Here is a 19142-nt window from a genome sequence, read left to right as displayed (position 1 = left end):
ATGAACACTTTATTAGTTATTTTTTAGAATAGGAAATCTCAATGGCAATCCAAAATATCTCAGAAATTAATTTTACAGAAATGAAGAGTTCATTTCTAATTTTTAACTTCAATTCTTTTCTAATTTTTAGAAAATCATGGCGTTGAGTGAAACCTTAGAGATTATCTGGTCAAGTTCTTTTATTCCTCAGAAAAACAGCTGGGGAAGATGAAGCCCAGAGAGATGAAATTGAAATCTAAAATTAATGAGCGTATCAGTGAAAGAGCCAGAACAAAAGCCCTAGTCTCCTCACTGACTCCCAATCCAGGTTATTAATATGCAGTCTGGCAGCCGGTGTTTTTTTGTTTTTTGTTTTTTTTAAAATCCACTAATCTGAAAAAACAAATACTGATTTTCTTCTCTGTTTGCTATATCTAAAGCCCAAGTTTTTATTAAAAATCATTTAAACTTGAGATATTTTTATTATATTAGCTTACTCTTTGTTAAAAACTATTTCATTTATACTAAGGTTTTGCATATGATGGTATAGATATATTAGTTTAAAAGAAATTCAAATCTATAAGCAGAAAGCATTAAGAGAAAAAAGTTTCTTAATGGAAACAAAGCTAAGATGTTGAGAGTCCTGATACTAGTATATGATCATGTTCCATCCTTGCTAAATGGCAACACGATGGGAAATACTATAACACTAATGTTTTAAGGTAAAGCATTTAAATGAAACTTTGTAGTTTCAAAGTGATTTCACTTATGATAGTTTATTTCGTTATATTTTTAAATTTTTAAGTAGGAGAATTGGGGGTTTTAAGTAAAACGACTCAGCTTTTTAGCTTATCTTGCTCTTCTGTAACAATGGTGACAGGTATAGTTGTAGAGGTCTGGATAAAACTAGAGGGTTGTCTGCCTCTGTCCTAAGTACTGTGTGGCTAGTCAACCTTCTGGTCCCCCTCATCACTGACCATCTGGACTCACCCCATCCGGAGGCAAGATCCCAAATGAGATAGAAAATTAGTGTTTCCTGTTAATTTCCTTTCTATTACTCATGAGATCCCTGGAGATGTTTTTGTGTCCCAGAAAAACATGATTCTCAGGATGCTAATATTTGAAGCACTTACGATGTTTAGTAGAGGGAGACATAAGTTTTGCCACCTAGGAATGGTTATTTTTTAAAAAGCTATTAAAGGGGAGTGGTCCCTAGGAATGGTGAGACTCACTCTAAGTAGGCTGCATGTTCTCCCATGGGACACTTAGCATTACTTGCAGAAGATGTGTATAGTGCTTAGCATGACCCATCACTGGAAAGACATCACGGGCCATCTCAGAATTAGAAAGACTTAAATACAGTGGAAAGAAAATAAATCTAGAATGCCAAAAGCTTAGCACGAAATGTATCTTCAACTTAATGTCTAGCCCCTCCCCACCCCTACTGCCAAGGCAGATTACTCAGTTTGATTTTGTAGCCTCAGAAACCCTGAGTTATTATCGAGCTTTATTATTGAATTATTTCGATGACAAAAGCCATTGTTAAATTGTTGTTACTCATTTTAAAAAGAAAAAAATGCCACATGTAAATATTTGGGGCATAGGTGGTAGTGGTTCTCCTATCCATAAAAATGATTCAGATGGATTTCCTCCGGAAAATGTTGTTCTGAACTTAATATTTATCCATGTGCTGAGCTGTAGGCACTAACATAGCATTTCCCAAAACACTGTAGAAGTTGCTGAGCTTGCAAATTTATGAACAGAGAAGAGTAGAAATACATGCCTGTAACAAGTTTAAAAATGATCAGTGCTATGGTATTTATATCTGATAGTTAATTGGCATGGAAATGCCTTCTGTTTATCTCCCAATGCTAAGAGGTGGGGAGACTGAAGGGTTGCCTTCCTGCTCGCAGCTCAGTAGTCACTGAATTATCCCTACCACGGGAAAAATAATCTTACTACCAGTAAATGTCTTCTCCTTCCTATTCTCCCTTCCCTCCAGGTTCTGTCTCTACCCTGATAGTTCTAGATCTACCTAGAGATGGCCTAGAGGGTCGGTCTGGTCAGACAGTCGGAAGTTAATACACTCCCCCATCAATTAGGAATCTGGTGCTTCTGACCCACAGTCATCTTGGACCTGTATGTTGAAGTCCAGGAACCTGATTCTTCTTACGATTAAGAATCTGTATTCATTAGGTGCCAGTCAGAGTGCAGTCTGTGACCTGGGGACAAATTGTTTTTTGTGCAAAGAGAACGCACCTGTTTAGGCAGGTATTGCCTCAGGTCATAGCCCTGCAGCATCCTGGAATGATCAAGTGCACCGTGGGGCTTAAACTTCCAGGGGGTTGTGGACTCTTGAATGAATTATTTTTGGAACTGATACCTCAGTTCAGACATCATAGCCTTTTCATAAGTACCATGAGTAATGAAATGCTATCAAGAGCCGGAGGGTGCGCCTAGGTAAGTTAGCAGAGCCCAGAGCACTCAGATGACACTTTGTTTCCTAGAACTTTCGTTGTTGAACAGTCGGGATTTTTCTTGCCTGAATCTCCTAATTGTCCTGTGTGTGTCTCCCTTACTAGATAATTGAAAACCCGGATGTCCCGCAGGAATTCAGGAGTCAAGGTATTGGATTTGATTTTTGCACATTCAGTTTAAAAAGCTGGTGTAAGAACACCTACTACATGCTTGGAGTGGGGATGTAACACTGAGTAAAAGCTTTCGGGTTAGTTCCCCATTCTCCTTGGAGGCTCTGCTTAGCTTTAGTCAGCCGTTGTTTCCTTCTGTTCCTACACCCTCTGCCAACCATACTTGTCCCTGCTCCAGCTGTGTCAAGGAAATTAACTCTTCACACACCTTCCTGCTGGAAGCTAGTTTTTGTAGTTACGTCACTCTTCATGAAGTCAGGTTCATTATTTCACCTGAAGGGTATTTGTGAAACACCGAGTTTTTGATATGAAAAGTGAGTCACCTCACAGGGAAGGGCAGACAGCCCAGTTTCAATAGCAGATGAAATCAAGGTAAGGAACTTTCATTCTGACCCACAGGACAGGAAAAAATAAAGGTCCACGTACAACAGACAAGCACTTTGACTTCTTAAAAATGTTTGATGGTATTGTTTTCTGAAAGAGATATGAAGAATTCAAATTATCTGATTGAAATACTGAAATATAATTTTTATTTTGAATTTTATTCAGTCATTTTTAAAATGTTGAAAAAAATCTGCTTTTCTTTGATATTTTTGCCGGTTAATAATGGGGAAAGGGGGGGCGGGGTAGAGAGAAGATGAAAAAGACAGGGAATGAAACGGAGAGAAAGAAGTAGCTAAACAGCCACAGTTAGGAGAAAAAGAATAAATGACAGAAAAATGACTGCTTTAAGTCATTTTCTAAAGCATCACATGAGCATGTTGTTGTAGTCACATCTTCCTGCATTCTTGGGCTGCAACATCCTTTCACCTTTTGAAGCTCTCAGTGGTATGCTCCAAGATTTTCCACCAGTCTCTTCCTCTTTTGGCTATTGCAGTTCCCATAATGTCTTCCTTTAACGTAGGATGATTTTATAAACTAAAAAAAGAGGTCAAAGTCCTCTTGGTTAAGGATGCATCTTTAAAATCTGTATCAGTAAAAAAATTGATGGACTCATTTGAAATTTACCTAAAATTAAGTTTCAAGACTACTTATGGGTTTTATTTATTTTAAACTATCTTTTATCATTGTACTTTATCATTTCTCAATTTGTTCCTGCATTTAAAATATTAAATTCTGAGGATCAGCCATTTCTCATTCCCTTGCCCTCCTCCAATTTTATTTTTATTTTCCTTCTTACACTCTTGCCATTTTTTCTCCATCTTCTCTGACCTCATGGTCATTCATTCATTCATTCATTCATTATATACATCCATCAAACACTTGGGCACATTTGTACAGCTCTCCACAGGTTTTTATTTAAAAAAAAAAAAGAAAAAAACAAATGCTTCCACTTGTTACTTCACTTGGCCCAACAGTGCTGGGACTTCGTTATTATTTATCGCATCTTGCCGAAGGCCAAACTGAAGCTTACCCAAGCTCACACAGTTAGCAAACTGCGGACCAGTACTTGAACAGATTCCAAATTTCAGCCTTTTTCCAATACACTTCAGTGCTTCTGTGGGAGTTTTGTTGCTAGATTCTGGACACAAACACGTTTGAAAGGAAAATTTTTTCTGACCTTGGCTGTTGCTCCTTTAACAATGAAGGCCATGTACCCTGAGGATGCTGGACAAATAGCTAAAATAGGTGAAGATGGTGACTAACTTATTTTGCCTCCTTTCCCTAGTTTACTAGTATGAAAAGCCCATCTTTCTTCAATGCCACCATATTTTATCTCTCTGGGATACAGCTCAAGTCGGCTCAGGAGACCCAGAAATTCAAGAGGTCAGAATGAGGGATACATGTATAGTCTGCTGGCCTAAATATTGAGAAAATTGTTATCAATTGTGTTGTTCCTTAAATTAACCAAATCTTTTTTGTTAAGTGTGAATGAATTTTACTTATAATAAATAGTCTATTATTTCCTTCCTGGACTGTCTTGAGTGTTTTACTTTGGAAAGGACTGATGGGATAATCGGTCCTTTAATTCTTTTCTGTGACCCTTTTGGTGACCTGAGGAAGGCTCAGCATCTGAAAATCATCTTTCCAGTCCTGAAAGTATCAAAAGCAGAAGATGGGAAGGACTGTTGAGGAAGCCTGTAGTGCCCCCTGCCGATGTCTAATGCCTGTCACCTCCTCTGTTTGAAGGGTCAACAGTAGAGTCCCTCTGTGATGACCTTGTCTCTGTGCTCACTGTTCTGTGTGAGAAGCTCCAAGCTGCCATCAAGTAAGTGCCTTCAACACTGGTGCTCTGATTCGTTAACGGACTATTTCTGAAGTAACTTTTGCCTGCAGCATCACTTAAAGTTGCAGAGCATAGGGACAGTGGTTCCCGCCACCCCGTTGGTATTCACTGAGCAGTTCACTGTCTTTCCTGAGACATGTGTTCAGTGATCTTGGGCAAGCCCACATGACCAAATACGATTACTGAAGGATGTAATTTTCTGATGAGAAAAAGGGAAAACAGTACCTTGCAGAAGAGTTAATCCCTCGAGCATGGAGGTGAGTGGAAAAAATGTTGGCTAAGAGCTAGTTGATACGAGGGCTAGTCCTAACCTGGCGTGTCCCAGGTCTGTGACTCCAGATGAGCCTTCTCATCCAGCTGTTGCACCTTCCTCCTCTGCTGAATGGCCAGGTTGGGCTGTGTGATCTTTTCTATTTCTTCTAACATCTCCTGAGCCTGTGAGCTCACACACCTATCTTTAAAAAGAACGTGTTATTCTGATTTTTATATACTTTTCATTTATTTGCATGACAGTTTAATCAGTGATATTAGTTCATTTGTGACGTCCACTGCTCCAACTCTCCATGCAGTAAGTTGATAACTTCTGCATCTGTAGTAAAGCCAAATCATAAAAAAGCCAGACTTGCCAAGGTGAGCTGAAAGTCGCTACCAGCTACATATTATAATTAACTGCAACATTCTACAACATGGTAGGATTCTGAAGTGCCCTCTGAGTTGGGAAAGACACATTAAACTATTGTTTACTGGTAACTAGAGTAATTGATAATTCAGAAAACTTTTGCTTGTAGAATTTTATATATGGTAATGAGCTGCGAGAAACAGTCCAGTTGCAGACATGAATGAGCTCTCTCACTTTGCTGGAAACATTGCAGAAATTTGTTGTTGTTTTTGTTTCTTCATAAACTCAGGATTATTTTTAAGCTAGGCTTAAAACTACTCTTAAAAATTGTTGCCCAATAGTCTCTACTTCAATTTATCTATCATTCCTCCAGGTCACCTGCATATTTTGACCAAATTAAGCTCAATTTGTATCAGGCACTTAAAAAATGAAGAGACTTATTTAATAAATAGGTACTACAAACCAAAACAAAATAGCACTTAACTTCTTCCACACCCCACCCTCAAGTTTCTCCCACCCCAGGACCCTAGGCAGGCTGCAGGTATGGGCATTATTTTTCCCTCGGGGGCAATGTACATGGAATGTACCTGGCTGCTCCCGTGCCCCACTCAGGTCCCGCCTTCCTGACCATGGAGAGTTGGAGCAGTAGGGCTGGGTTTCAGATGATCATCCTAACCTGCAGTCTCTAACACCAGCCACGGTGACCCCATCTCTAGGGACCCCGTGCTACCTGATTTCCTTGGGACAGTCCCAGGTTATGCCTGTTGTGTATGATTACAATCACCCTTCTTTACTCTCAACAGTGTCCAGGCTGGGATAGGTTATATATTCACTCTACCCATCCATGCCCGGGGTTTAGATCTCTTCCAGTGCTAACTTCTCACCACCCCTGCCCAATTCCTCTCCATCTTGGCAGAGCCAGCTGTTAGATCAGAGCTGGAATTTGCTTCTCATTGGCTTGTTTTCTCCTGAGAGACAATCATAGTTTAATTACTATTGGCTCAACTGCATTATCTTTGTTGGATTACCTGGGTTAAAACCCCTGTTAGGCCCCTTACTAGCTCTTGACTTTGGGCAAAGAGCTCAACCACCCTAAGCTTATTGATCCTATAATTAATTATTATTATCACGTTATATTATTTTATATTAATAATATATATTATAATAATATTTATAATAAAATAACATTATAATGTTATATTCATAATATAATTTTAATATTGACATGCTTAATGATTCTTATTCAAAATATTTTAAATTTGCATTATGATCATTATAATATAGTAATATATATAATATTAGTAATATAAAGTATGTTAGGGTTTTTGTAAGGATTGAATGAGAAAATTAACCTAAAAGACTGTCAGTGCCCACCACCCCAAGATCACCAGGAACATCTGAGGTTAACAGAATTAGGGTTATTAACTTGCTGCAGTAGGGGAGCCTGTACACTATGGGAACGATAGGACATCCAGTAAAAGGGTGGATGTTAGGAATTGTTATAGGATTTGAACCTGAGTTAGGTAATTTGGTGCGGATTAAAGGAATTGGGGGGTTCTGTTCAAGGACTGGGTACTGTCAGAAAGCAAGGGGCAATTCTAGCATTGAGCATCCTAGTTTTCATCTAGCTGACAAGAGGGCCAGATGGGAGCCAGAGTTGTCACTGGAGAAGCAGGAGGAGTCACTTACAGGGGAGGATAATATTTGGTCATTTTTGTAATTGTACAGATTTTTTTTAAAATTTCTGTTCAGATGTGATTGTCGATTGGCTTTCATCTTGTTACATCATCATTGTGGAGAGTCCTCATCTGATGTTAACATTCTGTGCAGTTGTTTCTGTTCCCCAGGGGAACACACAGCTGGCTGGTAGCAACTAGCAAGCTGGCTATTGCCAGCTGTCAAGGATTCTTCTTCTTGGCCCACCCCTTCAGGTCTTAGCCTTGTCGGGGAATAAAACAAAGACCACCGAAATTTTGAAAAACATAAAGGCTATGTTCATTACTGTGCTGACAAGGGAAAACTAATAAATTAAACTCTTTTTTTCTGAGTAGTTTGCTAAGGGAAAAATCTAAAATTTTTAAGTGCTACAAAAGTGCTAATAATAGTTCATGGTAATTATGCCATTAATAATTTTAAAATAGCCATCAGGAGAAGTTAGAACAAGTTTGTAGGTCTATAAATGATACCACTGTTCATTGGTCCAGAAAGAGCCTTTAGCAAAGTCTAGTAAGGACCTGCCTGGCATCTGGGGTTCATTCAGTTCATGGTTCTTTAAAACCTGGATGGCTCTAATGTCACCTACAGGAACCCCTACCTGTAGGACAACCATATAACTTGGCTTACCTTAAACAGCCCAAAGTTACGCTTATTGTATAATTATTATTAAAGACACTCATATCGATATCTTCTAGGAAGTACCGGTATAAGTGGAATTTTTTTTTTTTTTTTTACTGCACAGCACATAATAAATATTTGATAAATATTAGCTCTAAAATAGCTTGCTTGCTTTCAGAATTATCAGTGCTAATTCTAGTTTGTGATACATTTAGGAACACTGAGTTTCTTAAATTAGAAATTTGACTGAAGGTTGTTGGGAAAATACAATGCACAAACATACATTATAGATGCTCACATATGTGTATTAGAAGCTAAAGGTCATACATTTCTATCAGTCACTGAAAAAATGAAAACGTTTCTAAACCATATGATTCAGGGATAGGCTTTAAATGGAAAAAAAAAAATAACTCATGTGGCATGTATATGGTTTTCTAGGATTTCTCATTGGACATTGGATCAAAGATGGCTTTAGGCATATTGTTATAGAGCTTAATGATTTTTATAGGATTCTCATAGTCTTGCTTGTTTTTTCAAAGCAATTTCCTTATCATAATTCTGCCTCTGGAGACTCTTCTCCTTGTTTGGTTATGGCCTTTCCCATCATGGTTCCATTGCCCTAAGGTGGGGGTTCTATTACTGCAGAAGCTGGGGTGCAGCAGGCTTAGTGCAGCTTCACTGGGAGACGTTTAACACACCCTGGTCAGATAATACCATGCCCTTGGCTGCTCTCGCTCTGGTGGTTCTGTTAATTCTCCTTAAATTTTCACATCTATATAGTTTCTTCTGATTTTACTACTTTAACTCCTTTTATTTCCATTGGCTAAACTTGACACCTCTCCTACCTTCTAAGTAGATTCTTCCTCTGAAATCACACCGCGATCATTACTTCCCACCCAACATCCATTCCCAAAATCAATGCCGATATACCTCACAGGTCTTAGCTCTGTAGGGGTATGTACTCATGATATGTTCAGTCTCTCAGGAGAAATCAGAAAATGCATTCAGGCACACAGGTTAACTCACATGCCTCGGAGATGCGGTATTAATAGAGCTCTATATTAGGCAAGTTGAGTTACATGATGCTGTTTAAATCCAAGAATTTTTGGAAGGATAACTGGGATTAGAAAGATATTTTTTCATTCTCTGCCTGTTGGTTTCCCACCACCCTCTCCCCACTTCCCTCTCTTCTCAGTACAGAATGTCGGAGAGGAATCTATCCTGAGGCATCTTGGAATCAATGAGGCGAGGCTGAGCCTTCATACCGTGTATTCTAATTCCATTCCACTCCTTATGCAGTTAACTCCCTCCCTCCTTTTTCTAACTAAATTTGAATCTGTTTCTAAGGGAGGCAAAATCAAAATAGTTCAAAGCGAAACAAAATTTTAAGAACTCCAGAAATGGAGGATGTGCTGCCAGGTTGCTGTCACAGTAACCCTGCCAGCGCTGCACTGCTGCTCCTTCACGGACCACTGGGCCACCCACCAGAGTTGTTCTCTGTGGATCGTGGGCCCGGGAGGAAGTCCAGAGACAAGCGGAGAGTGAGACCAGCAGGTGCTCAACCTGTTCCAACAAAAGGCCAGACAAAGCGACTCACAGCCCTCCTAAGTAGGCAGATGTTCCCTAGTGTGTGTTGAAAGAGTCGGCTAGTTTCTAGGCTCCCTTCTGCCCTGTGCATCTCACAGATTCGTCTGTCTGTAGTCAGACCAATATGAAATGTACACACTGTGCACACACACGTGTGTATCTAGTGAGGGGCATGCCTGGAAGGTGCTCCTCTAATGACATGACTCGTGCCAGGCCACGAGTACTCATTTTTCCAGACTGCAGCAGCCCACAGAAAAGCTGCCACATTCAGTCTCCAAGGAGACTCCCAGGCCAGTTTCCTTGGCAATGAGCTCTCTCTGTTACCCAGTCTGATGCCTTTGGGTTGCCATATTGCTGCAGCACGCTTTGCTGATATGTACTCATAGGAAACTTGACTGCTTGTAGCTTTTCTCTGGGTTTATTTCCAGTGATTTCAGGAACTGAGACTCTTTATTGTTTATAGTTATTTTAGTTTTGTGACGTTCGACTGACAGTTTGAAAGATAAAGAGACATTTTTCAATAAGGGCATTTAATAATTATTTTTCTTAATAATGAGTCAAGTGATTGGTCAGAAAGACCACCCACCTGGATTTTAATACTTTCTGGTGGATTAGGCAGAAAACTTAATCCAGGTATAAAAATGTGCATCCCATCAACTTATCTGGTTTTTTTTAATCTGGTTCTATTGAGGAACCCCATAGTAATAATTATGAGAAAAATAATTTGTCCGTTGAAAAAACATGCTGTTTTCAAAAAAATAAAGAAGAAAAGCCAAATGCAAGTTAGTAAAGTATTAATCATCTAAAAGATATCATGGTACAATAAAACATATGAAACATATTTAGACAATTAAACATTAAAAATTAATATTTCTGGAATAAACTGGACTTTAGTCAATATATCAATATTTGTTCATTAATGGTAGCTGTTAATTTGTTCATTAACGGTAAGATGTTAATAACATCTTTACCCGGATAAACAACGTGCAGGGGTGGGTAAAATATGGTCACTTTCCATACCATATTCAGTTTTTCTGTAAATCTAAAACTGTTCTAAAAAGTAAAGTTTATTACAGAAAAATCATCCTAACTGTATTAGTTTGTTGGGGCCGCCATAACAAAGTACCACAAACTGAGCGGCTTTAACAACAGAAATGTATTGTCTCGCGCTTCTGGAGGCTGGAGATTGGAGATCATGATGTCAGCAGAGTTGGTTCCTTCTCAGGGCTGGGAGGCCTCACTCTTTGGCTTGTAGGCGACCGTCTTCTCTGCATGTCTCTTCACATTGTCTTCCTTCCATGTGTATCTCTGTGTCCTAATTTCCCTGTTTTATAAGGACACCAGTCGTATTGGATTAGGATCTACCCATGTAACTTCACTTTAACTTGGTTACCTGTGTAAGGTCCCAACTCCAAATAAGACCATTTCTGAGGTGCCAGGGGTTAGGACCTCAGCATATGAAAGCGGGGGGGCACAAGTCAACCCATAACACTACCAACGCCCCCTACCCAAAAATTAACACCCTATGTATGATACCTAACATTTTCCCAAGTGTTTTCCACACGTCACCTCTTTAATTTTACCTTTACTCTGTGTGCATTTGTATGTTGGTTCTGTCCCTCTGCAGTGACGGTCAGCAGCTGCAGCTTCTGTACCTGGAGTGCGTTCTGTCCGTGCTCAGCAGCTCCTCCTCCTCCATGCAGCTGCACAGAGGCTTCACAGACCTCATCTGGTGAGTGCTCATCGTGATGCCGACCCCTGCTCCACACCGACCTGCGGGACTCGCTCCCTCTAGCTGGGTCTGCGGGTCCCTTCCCAGGGCATCCATGCCTCACCGGTCATTTCATCTATGTGTAAACGGATTAGAGGGAAAGTAAGGAGATCGCTTTGCTTATATGCACCAGACGAAGCTACAGAGAGAAAGCGATAATTATTGTAACAAACTATGCCTCCCAAGGCCCTCTTGCATTTTGTTTACGTCATAGGATCATGAGAGCCTATGTTCTAAATCATATAAAGGCACCAGAGAGTTGCACAGGCGAGGCAATTCACCTTCGCCAAAACTGGACCTTATTCTCAGCCTCACCCTGGTACTTTCTCCATCTCAGCCTGAATACTAGTCTCTTAATCACAGTCAGAGATTCACACAAGTGACAGGGCCCTCAGGCAGCCAGCTAGCTGCTCTGGGTTCCTGGGCTTATTGACAGGGAGAAAGTCGAATGCTATGTATATGATATGTGTCAGAATTTTAAATTAACTTCCCAAATGAGGAGTATAAATAACTTTGTTATTTATAGTAAAATGAAACTTTATAACTAAGTCAGTTAGCATTTTGAGTCCATTTTCCTCACATAAGATGATTTCTCATGCTTCTCTTGATATTTTATGTAGTTAACCCCAGCTTGAATTATAAGGCTTGAATTATTCTGTTGATATCCACAGGAGTGATGGAGAGTCAGGGAACGCTGGGGCAGAAGGTAGCCAGAAGAAGGAGCAGTAAAGAGCCCAACTCTTATGTGTCATTTTTAAGGCACCTGGTATTTACCCTCCGGATAGTATTCATATTTTATCATTCGGCTTGTAGGGAAACTTTTCTTTCTTCTCGTCTCTTCTCAGGAAAAATCTTTGCCCTGCTCTCATCGTGATCCTGGGGAATCCAATTCATGACAAAACCATCACCTCTGCTCATAGCAGCAACACGAGTACCAGCATCGAATCGGACTCTGCGTCCCCAGGGGTTTCTGACCACGGCCGGGGATCAGGCTGCTCCTCCACCGCCCCAGCCCTCAGTGGGCCCGTGGCTCGGACCATCTATTACATCGCAGCTGAGCTGGTCCGGCTGGTGGGGTCATTGGACTCCATGAAGCCCGTGCTGCAGTCGCTCTATCACCGCGTGCTGCTTTATCCCCCACCCCAGCACCGGGTGGAAGCCATCAAAATAATGAAAGAGGTAGGGAGGCAGTGAAGGATGCCACCAGGTCTGCCAACAGGGGCTGAGCATCGTGTCTTGCACAAAGGAAGTACTTAGAAAATGTTTGTCAGTCGCCTGCTGGAACTTAATTCTTTCTGTACAGTATCCAGTAACAAATGGTATCTTTAGCACTGGAGGCTGTGTGTGTATGTGTTGGGAGTTGGGATAAGGGGGTGTTGATAAGTGGGCATGGAAGCAAAGCCATTTGATAATTTTAACTACATGCACCTGACTGGACCCCAGGCTGAGCTTTCATTTTGCTCCCTCAGGTACTGTCTGTGCAGATGGATATGTTTTTTGTTTTTTGGGTTTTTTTGAATTTTATTTTATTTATTTTTTTATACAGCAGGTTCTTATTAGTCATCCAGTTTATACACATCAGTGTATACATGTCAGTCCCAATCTCCCAATTCATCCCACCACCACCCACACCCGCTGCCGCTTTCCCCCCCTTGGGGTCCATACATTTGTTCTCTACATCTCTGTCTCTATTTCTGCCCTGCAAACCGGTTCATCTGTACCATTTTTCTAGGTTCCACATATATGCGTTAATATACGATATTTGTTTTTCTCTTTCAGACTTACTTCACTCTGTATGACAGTCTCTAGCTCCATACGCGTTTCTACAAATGACCCAATTTCGTTCCTTTCTATGGCTGAGTAATATTCCATTGTATCTATGTACCACATCTTCTTTATCCATTCGTCTGTTGATGGGCATTTAGGTTGTTTCCATGACCTGGCTATTGTAAATAGTGCTGCAATGAACATTGGGGTGCATGTGTCTTTTTGAATTATGGTTTTCTCTGGGTATATGCCCAGTAATGGGGTTGCTGGGTCATATGGTAGTTCTATTTTTAGCTTTTTAAGGAACCTCCTTACTGTTCTCCATAGTGGCTGTAACAATTTACATTCCCACCAACAGTGCAAGAGGGTTCCCTTTTCTCCACACCCTCTCTAGCATTTGTTGTTTGTAGATTTGCTGATGATGCCCATTCTGACTGGTGTGAGGTAATACCTCATTGTAGTTTTGATTTGCATTTCTCTAATAATTAGTGATGTTGAGCAGCTTTTCATATGCTTCTTGGCCATCTGTATGTATTCTTTGGAGAAATGTCTATTTAGGTCTTCTGTGCATTTCTGGATTGGGTTGTATGTTTTTTTAATACTGAGCTGCATGAGCTGTTTATATATTTTGGAGATTAATCCTTTGTCCGTTGCTTCATTTGCAAATATTTTCTCCCATTCTGAGGGTTGTCTTTTCGTCTTGTTTATGGTTTCCTTTGCTGTGCAAAAGCTTTGAAGTTTCATTAGGTCCCATTTGTTTATTTTTCTTTTATTTCCATTACTCTAGGAGGTGGATCAAAAAACATCTTGCTGTGATTTATGTCAAAGAGTGATCTTCCTATGTTTTCCTCTAAGAGTTTTATAGTGTCTGGTCTTACATTTAGATCTCTAATCCATTTTGAGTTTATTTTTGTGTATGGTGTTAGGGAATGTTCTAATTTCAATCTTTTACATGTAGCTGTCCAGTTTTCCCAGCACCACTTATTGAAGAGACTGTCTTTTCTCCATTGTGTATCCTTGCCTCCTTTGTCATAGATTAGTTGACCACAGGTGCGTGGGTTTATCTCTGGGCTTTCTATCCTGTTCCATTGATCTATATTTCTGTTTTTGTGCTAGTACGATATTACCTTGATTACTGTAGCTTTGTAGTATAGTCTGAAATCAGGGAGTCTGATTCCTCCAGCTCTGCTTTTTTCCCTCAAGACTGCTTTGGCTATTTGGGGTCTTTTGTGTCTCCATACAAATTTTAAGATTTTTTGTTCTAGTTCTGTAAAAAATGCCTTTGGTAATTTGATAGGGATTGCATTGAATCTGTAGATTGCTTTGGGTAGTATAGTCATTTTCACAATATTGATTCTTCCAATCCAAGAACATGGTATATCTCTCCATCTGTTTGTATCATCTTTAATTTCTTTCATCAGTGTCTTATAGTTTTCTGCATACAGGTCTTTTGTCTCCCTAGGTAGGTTTATTCCTAGGTATTTTATTCTTTTTGTTGCAATGGTAAATGGGAGTGTTTCCTTAATTTCTCTTTCGAATTTTTCATCATTAGTATATAGGAATGCAAGAGATTTCTGTGCATTAATTTTGTATCCTGCAACTTTACCAAATTCATGGATTAGCTCTAGTAGTTTTCTAGTGGCATCTTTTGGATTCTCTATGTATAGTATCATGTCATCTGCAAACAGTGACAGTTTTACTTCTTCTTTTGCAATTTGTGTTCCTTTTATTTCTTTTTCTTCTCTGATTGCTGTGGCTAGGACTTCCAAAACTATGTTGAATAATAGTGGTGAGAGTGGACATCCTTGTCTTGTTCCTGATCTTAGAGGAAATGGTTTCAGTTTTTCACCATTGAGGAGGATGTTTGCTGTGGGTTTGTCATATATGGCCTTTATTATGTTGAGGTAGGTTCCCTCTGTGCCCACTTTCTGGAGAGTTTTTATCATAAATTGGTGTTGAATTTTGTCAAAAGCTTTTTCTGCATCTATTGAGATGATCATATGGTTTTTCTTCTTCAATTTGTTAATATGGTGTATCACATTGATTGATTTGCATATATTAAAGAATCCTTCCATCCCTGGAATAAATCCCACTTGATCATGGTATATGATCCTTTTAATGTGTTGTTGGATTCTGTTTGCCAGTATTTTGTTGAAGGTTTTTGCCTCTATATTCTTCAGTGATATTGGTCTGTAATTTTCTTTTTTTGTAGTATCTTTGTCTGGTTTTGGTATCAGGGTGATGGTGGCCTCATAGAATGAGTTTGGGAGTGTTCCTTCCTCTGCAGTTTTTTTGGAAGAGTTTCAGAAGGATGGGTGTTAGCTCTTCTCTAAATGTTTGATAGAATTCACCTGTGAAGCCATCTGGTCCTGGACTTTTGTTTGTTGGACTATTTTTAATCACAGTTTCAATTTCATACTTGTGATTGGTCTGTTCTTATTTTCTGTTTCTTCCTGGTTCAGTCTTGGAAGGTTATATCTTTCTAAGAATTTGTCCATTTCTTCCAGGTTGTCCATTTTATTGGCATAGAGTTGCTTGTAGTAGTCTCTTAGGATGCTTTGTATTTCTGGGGTGTCTGTTGTAACTTCTCCTTTTTCATTTCTCATATTATTGATTTGAGTCCTCTCCCTCTTTTTCTTGATGAGTCTGGCTAATGGTTTATCAATTTTGTTTATCTTCTCAAAGAACCATCTTTTATTTGTATTGATATTTGCTATTGTTTTCTTTGTTTCTATTTCATTTATTTCTGCTCTGATCTTTCTGATTTCTTTCCTTCTCCCAACTTTGGGTTTTGTTTGTTCTTCTTTCTGTAGTTCCTTTAGGTGTAACGTTAGATTGTTTATTTGAGATTTTTCTTGTTTCTTGAGGTAGGCTTGTATAGCTATAAACTTCCCTCTTAGAATTGCTTTTGCGCATCCCATAGGTTTTGTATCATCGTGTTTTCATTGTCAGTTGTCTCTAGGTTTTTTTGATTTCCTCTTTGATTTCTTCAGTGATCTCTTGGTTATTTAGTAACGTATTATTTAGCCTCCATGTGTTTGTGTTTTTTACATTATTCGCTGTGGAAAAAGACATAGTGTTGTGTTCAGAAAAGATGCCTAGTATGATTTTAATTTTCTTAAATTTACTGAGGCTTGATTTGTGACCCAAGATGTGATCCATCCTGGAGAATGTTCCTTGTGTCCTTGAGAAGAAGTTGTAATCTGCTGTTTTTAGATGGAATGTCCTATAAATATCAGTTAAATCTATCTGGTCTATTGTGTCATTTAAAGCTTGTGTTTCCTTTTTAATTTTCTGTCTGGAAGATATGTCCATTGGTGTAAGTGAGGTGTTAAAGTCCCCCACTATTATTGTGTTACCGTCGATTTCCTCTTTTATAGCTGTTAGCAGTTGCCTTATGTATTGAGGTGCTCCTATGTTGGATGCATATATATTTATAATTGTTATATCTTCTTCTTGGATTGATCCCTTGATCATTATGTAGTGTCCTTCCTTGTCTCTTGTAACATTCTTTATTTTAAAGTCTATTTTATCTGATATGAGAATTGCTACTCCAGCTGTCTTGATTTCCATTTGCATGGAATATCTTTTTCCATCCCCTCACTTTCAGTCTGTATGTGTCCCTAGGTCTGAAGTGGGTCTCTTGTAGACAGCATATATATGGGTCTTGTTTTTGTATCCATTCAGCAAGCCTGAGTCTTTTGGTTGGAGCATTTAATCCATTCATGTTTACAGTAATTATCCATATGTATGTTCCTGTGACTATTTTGTTAATTGTTTTGGGTTTGTTTTTGTAGGTCCTTTTCTTCTCTTGTGTTTCCCACTTAGGGAAGTTCCTTTAGCATTTGTTGTAGGGCTGGTTTGGTGGGGCTGAATTCTCTTAGCTTTTGCTTGTCTGTAAAGCTTTGGATTTCTCCATTGAATGAGAGATCCTTGAGGATCTCTCAAGGATCCAATGAGATCCTTGCCAGGTAGAGTAATCTTGGTTCTAGGTTCTTCCCTTTCATCACTTTAAGTAAATCATGCCTCTCCCTTCTGGCTTATAGAGTTTCTGCTGAGAAATCAGCTGTTAACCTTATGGGCATTCCCTTGTATGTTATTTATCGTTTTTCCCTTGCTGCTTTCAATAATTTTTCTTTGTCTTTAATTTTTGCCAATTTGATTACTGTGTATCTCGGTGTGTTTCTCCTTGGGTTTATTCTGTATGGGACTCTCTGCGCTTCCTGGACTTGGGTGGCTATTTCCTTTCCCATGTTAGGGAAGTTTTTGACTATAATCTCTTCAAATGTTTTCTCGGGTCCTTTCTCTCTCTCTTCTCCTTCTGGGACCCCTATAATGTGAATGTTGTTGCATTTAATGTTGTCCCAGAGGTCTCTTAGGCTGTCTTCATTTCTTTTATTCTTTTTTCTTTAATGTGTTCCGCAACAGTGAATTCCACCGTTCTGTCTTCCAGGTCACTTATCCGTTCTTCTGCCTCAGTTATTGTGGTATTGATTCCTTCTAGTGTAGTTTTCATTTCAGTTATTGTATTGTTCATCTCTGTTTGTTTGTTCTTTAATTCTTCTAGGTCTTTATTAAACATGTTTGCATCTTCTCGATCTTTGCCTCCATTCTTTTTCCGAGGTCCTGGATCATCTTCACTATCATTATTCTGAATTCTTTTTCTGGAAGGTTGCCTATCTCCACTTCATTTAGTTGTTTTTCTGGGGTTTTATCTTGTTCCTTCATATGGTACATAGCCCTGTGCCTTTTCATTTTGTCTGTCTTTCTGTGAATGTGGTTTTTTTTCCGCAGGCTGCAGGATTGTAGTTCTTCTTGCTTCTGCTGTCTGCCCTCTGGTGGATGAGGCTATCTAAGAGGCTTGTGCAAGTTTCCTGATGGGAGGGACTGGTGGTGGGTAGAGCTGGCTGTTGCTCTGGTGGACAGAGCTCAGTAGAACTTTAATCTGCTTGTCTGCTGATGGGTGGGGCTGGGTTCCCTCCCTGTTGGTTGTTTGGCCTGAGGCAACCAAACACTGGAGCCTACCTGGGCTCTTTGGTGGGGCTAATGGCGGACTCTGGGAAGACTCTCGCCAAGGAGTACTTCCCAGAACTTCTGCTGCCAGTGTCCTTGTCCTCACGGTGAGACACAGCCACCCCCCGCCTCTGCAGGAGACCCTCCAACACTAGCAAGTAGGTCTGGTTCAGTCTCCTATGGGGTTACTGCTCCTTCTCCCGGGTCCCGATGCGCAGACTACTTTGTGTGTGCCCTCCAAGAGTGGAGTCTCTGTTTCTCCCAGTCCTGTGCAAGTCCTGCAGTCAAATCCCGCTAGCCTTCAAAGTCTGATTCTCTAGGAGTTCCTCCTCCCATTGCCAGACTCCCAGGTTCGGAAGCCTTATGTGGGGCTTAGAACCTTCACTCCAGTGGGTGGACTTCTGTGGTATAATTGTTCTCCAGTTTGTGAGTCACCCACCCAGCAGTTATGGGATTTGATTTTATTGTGATTGCGGGCCTCCTGCCGTCTCATTGTGGCTTCTCCTTTGTCTTTGGATGTGGGGTATCATTTTTGGTGAGTTCCAGTGTCTTCCTGTCGATTATTGTTCAGCATTTAGTTGTGATTCCAGTGTTGTCGCAAGAGGGCGTGAGAGCACGTCCTTCTACTCTGCCGTGTTGAACCAATCAGTGTATAGATTCTTGTAAATTTTTTAAGTGCTGACAAAAATGTAGACTTTGATTATAGGGCATCAGTATACCATTGCTGGTGTACTTTATCTTTGTAGCTTTTTCTCCAAACTCCGGACACCCCCACAGATGTATATGTTTATTCACTTTTGCCAGAATTGGATTTCAAAATGATTTTATACTCAGGTTGTACATTATCCCAAAAAGAGCTTTACCCATCTCTGATTGCTAAAAGGGATCCTGTTCCCCATTTATTCTTACGCCTTATTCCTCCCATACATCATGAGGCAAAAGTCATCCAGCCTAAATAGCTGTCCCATGGTTTTGAGAAGGGATTGGAGTTATTTTGAAGATACTTCAAACAAGGATTTCTCTGCTTTCTTCTCAACCAAAGAGGAAAGCGATCAACATTTTTGTACCTGTGAACTTGTTCATGAAGGTCAAATCACACTGGTTTTTGGTACCTAACACCAAAAAAATCCCCCAAATTCCCTTGAGCAATATTTGCTACTCACCAGTTTCTAAAAAGCTTAATTTGAATTGCTTGTT

The 19142-nt window shown here is 39.8% G+C and overlaps 1 protein-coding gene across 4 annotated transcripts in view; it reads left to right on the top strand.

Annotated features, from left to right (window-relative positions):
- ARFGEF3 (ARFGEF family member 3) overlaps positions 1–19142 on the top strand; it is a 206982-nt gene that overhangs the window by 99557 nt on the left and 88283 nt on the right. For all 4 annotated transcript variants that reach the window (XM_007190935.2, XM_007190936.2, XM_007190934.2 and 1 more), the window contains 4 exons: positions 2562–2604; positions 4758–4836; positions 11022–11126; positions 12011–12344. In XM_007190935.2, coding sequence (XP_007190997.2) covers positions 2562–2604; positions 4758–4836; positions 11022–11126; positions 12011–12344 — 561 coding nt within the window. The remainder of the gene's footprint in view (positions 1–2561; positions 2605–4757; positions 4837–11021; positions 11127–12010; positions 12345–19142) is intronic.

This window comes from Balaenoptera acutorostrata, chromosome 14, assembly GCF_949987535.1.
Source record: "Balaenoptera acutorostrata chromosome 14, mBalAcu1.1, whole genome shotgun sequence".
In the NCBI taxonomy this organism is placed as follows: Eukaryota; Metazoa; Chordata; class Mammalia; order Artiodactyla; family Balaenopteridae; genus Balaenoptera; species Balaenoptera acutorostrata.
Note: the sequence above shows the minus strand (reverse complement) of the source record. Positions and strands in the feature narration are given on the sequence as shown.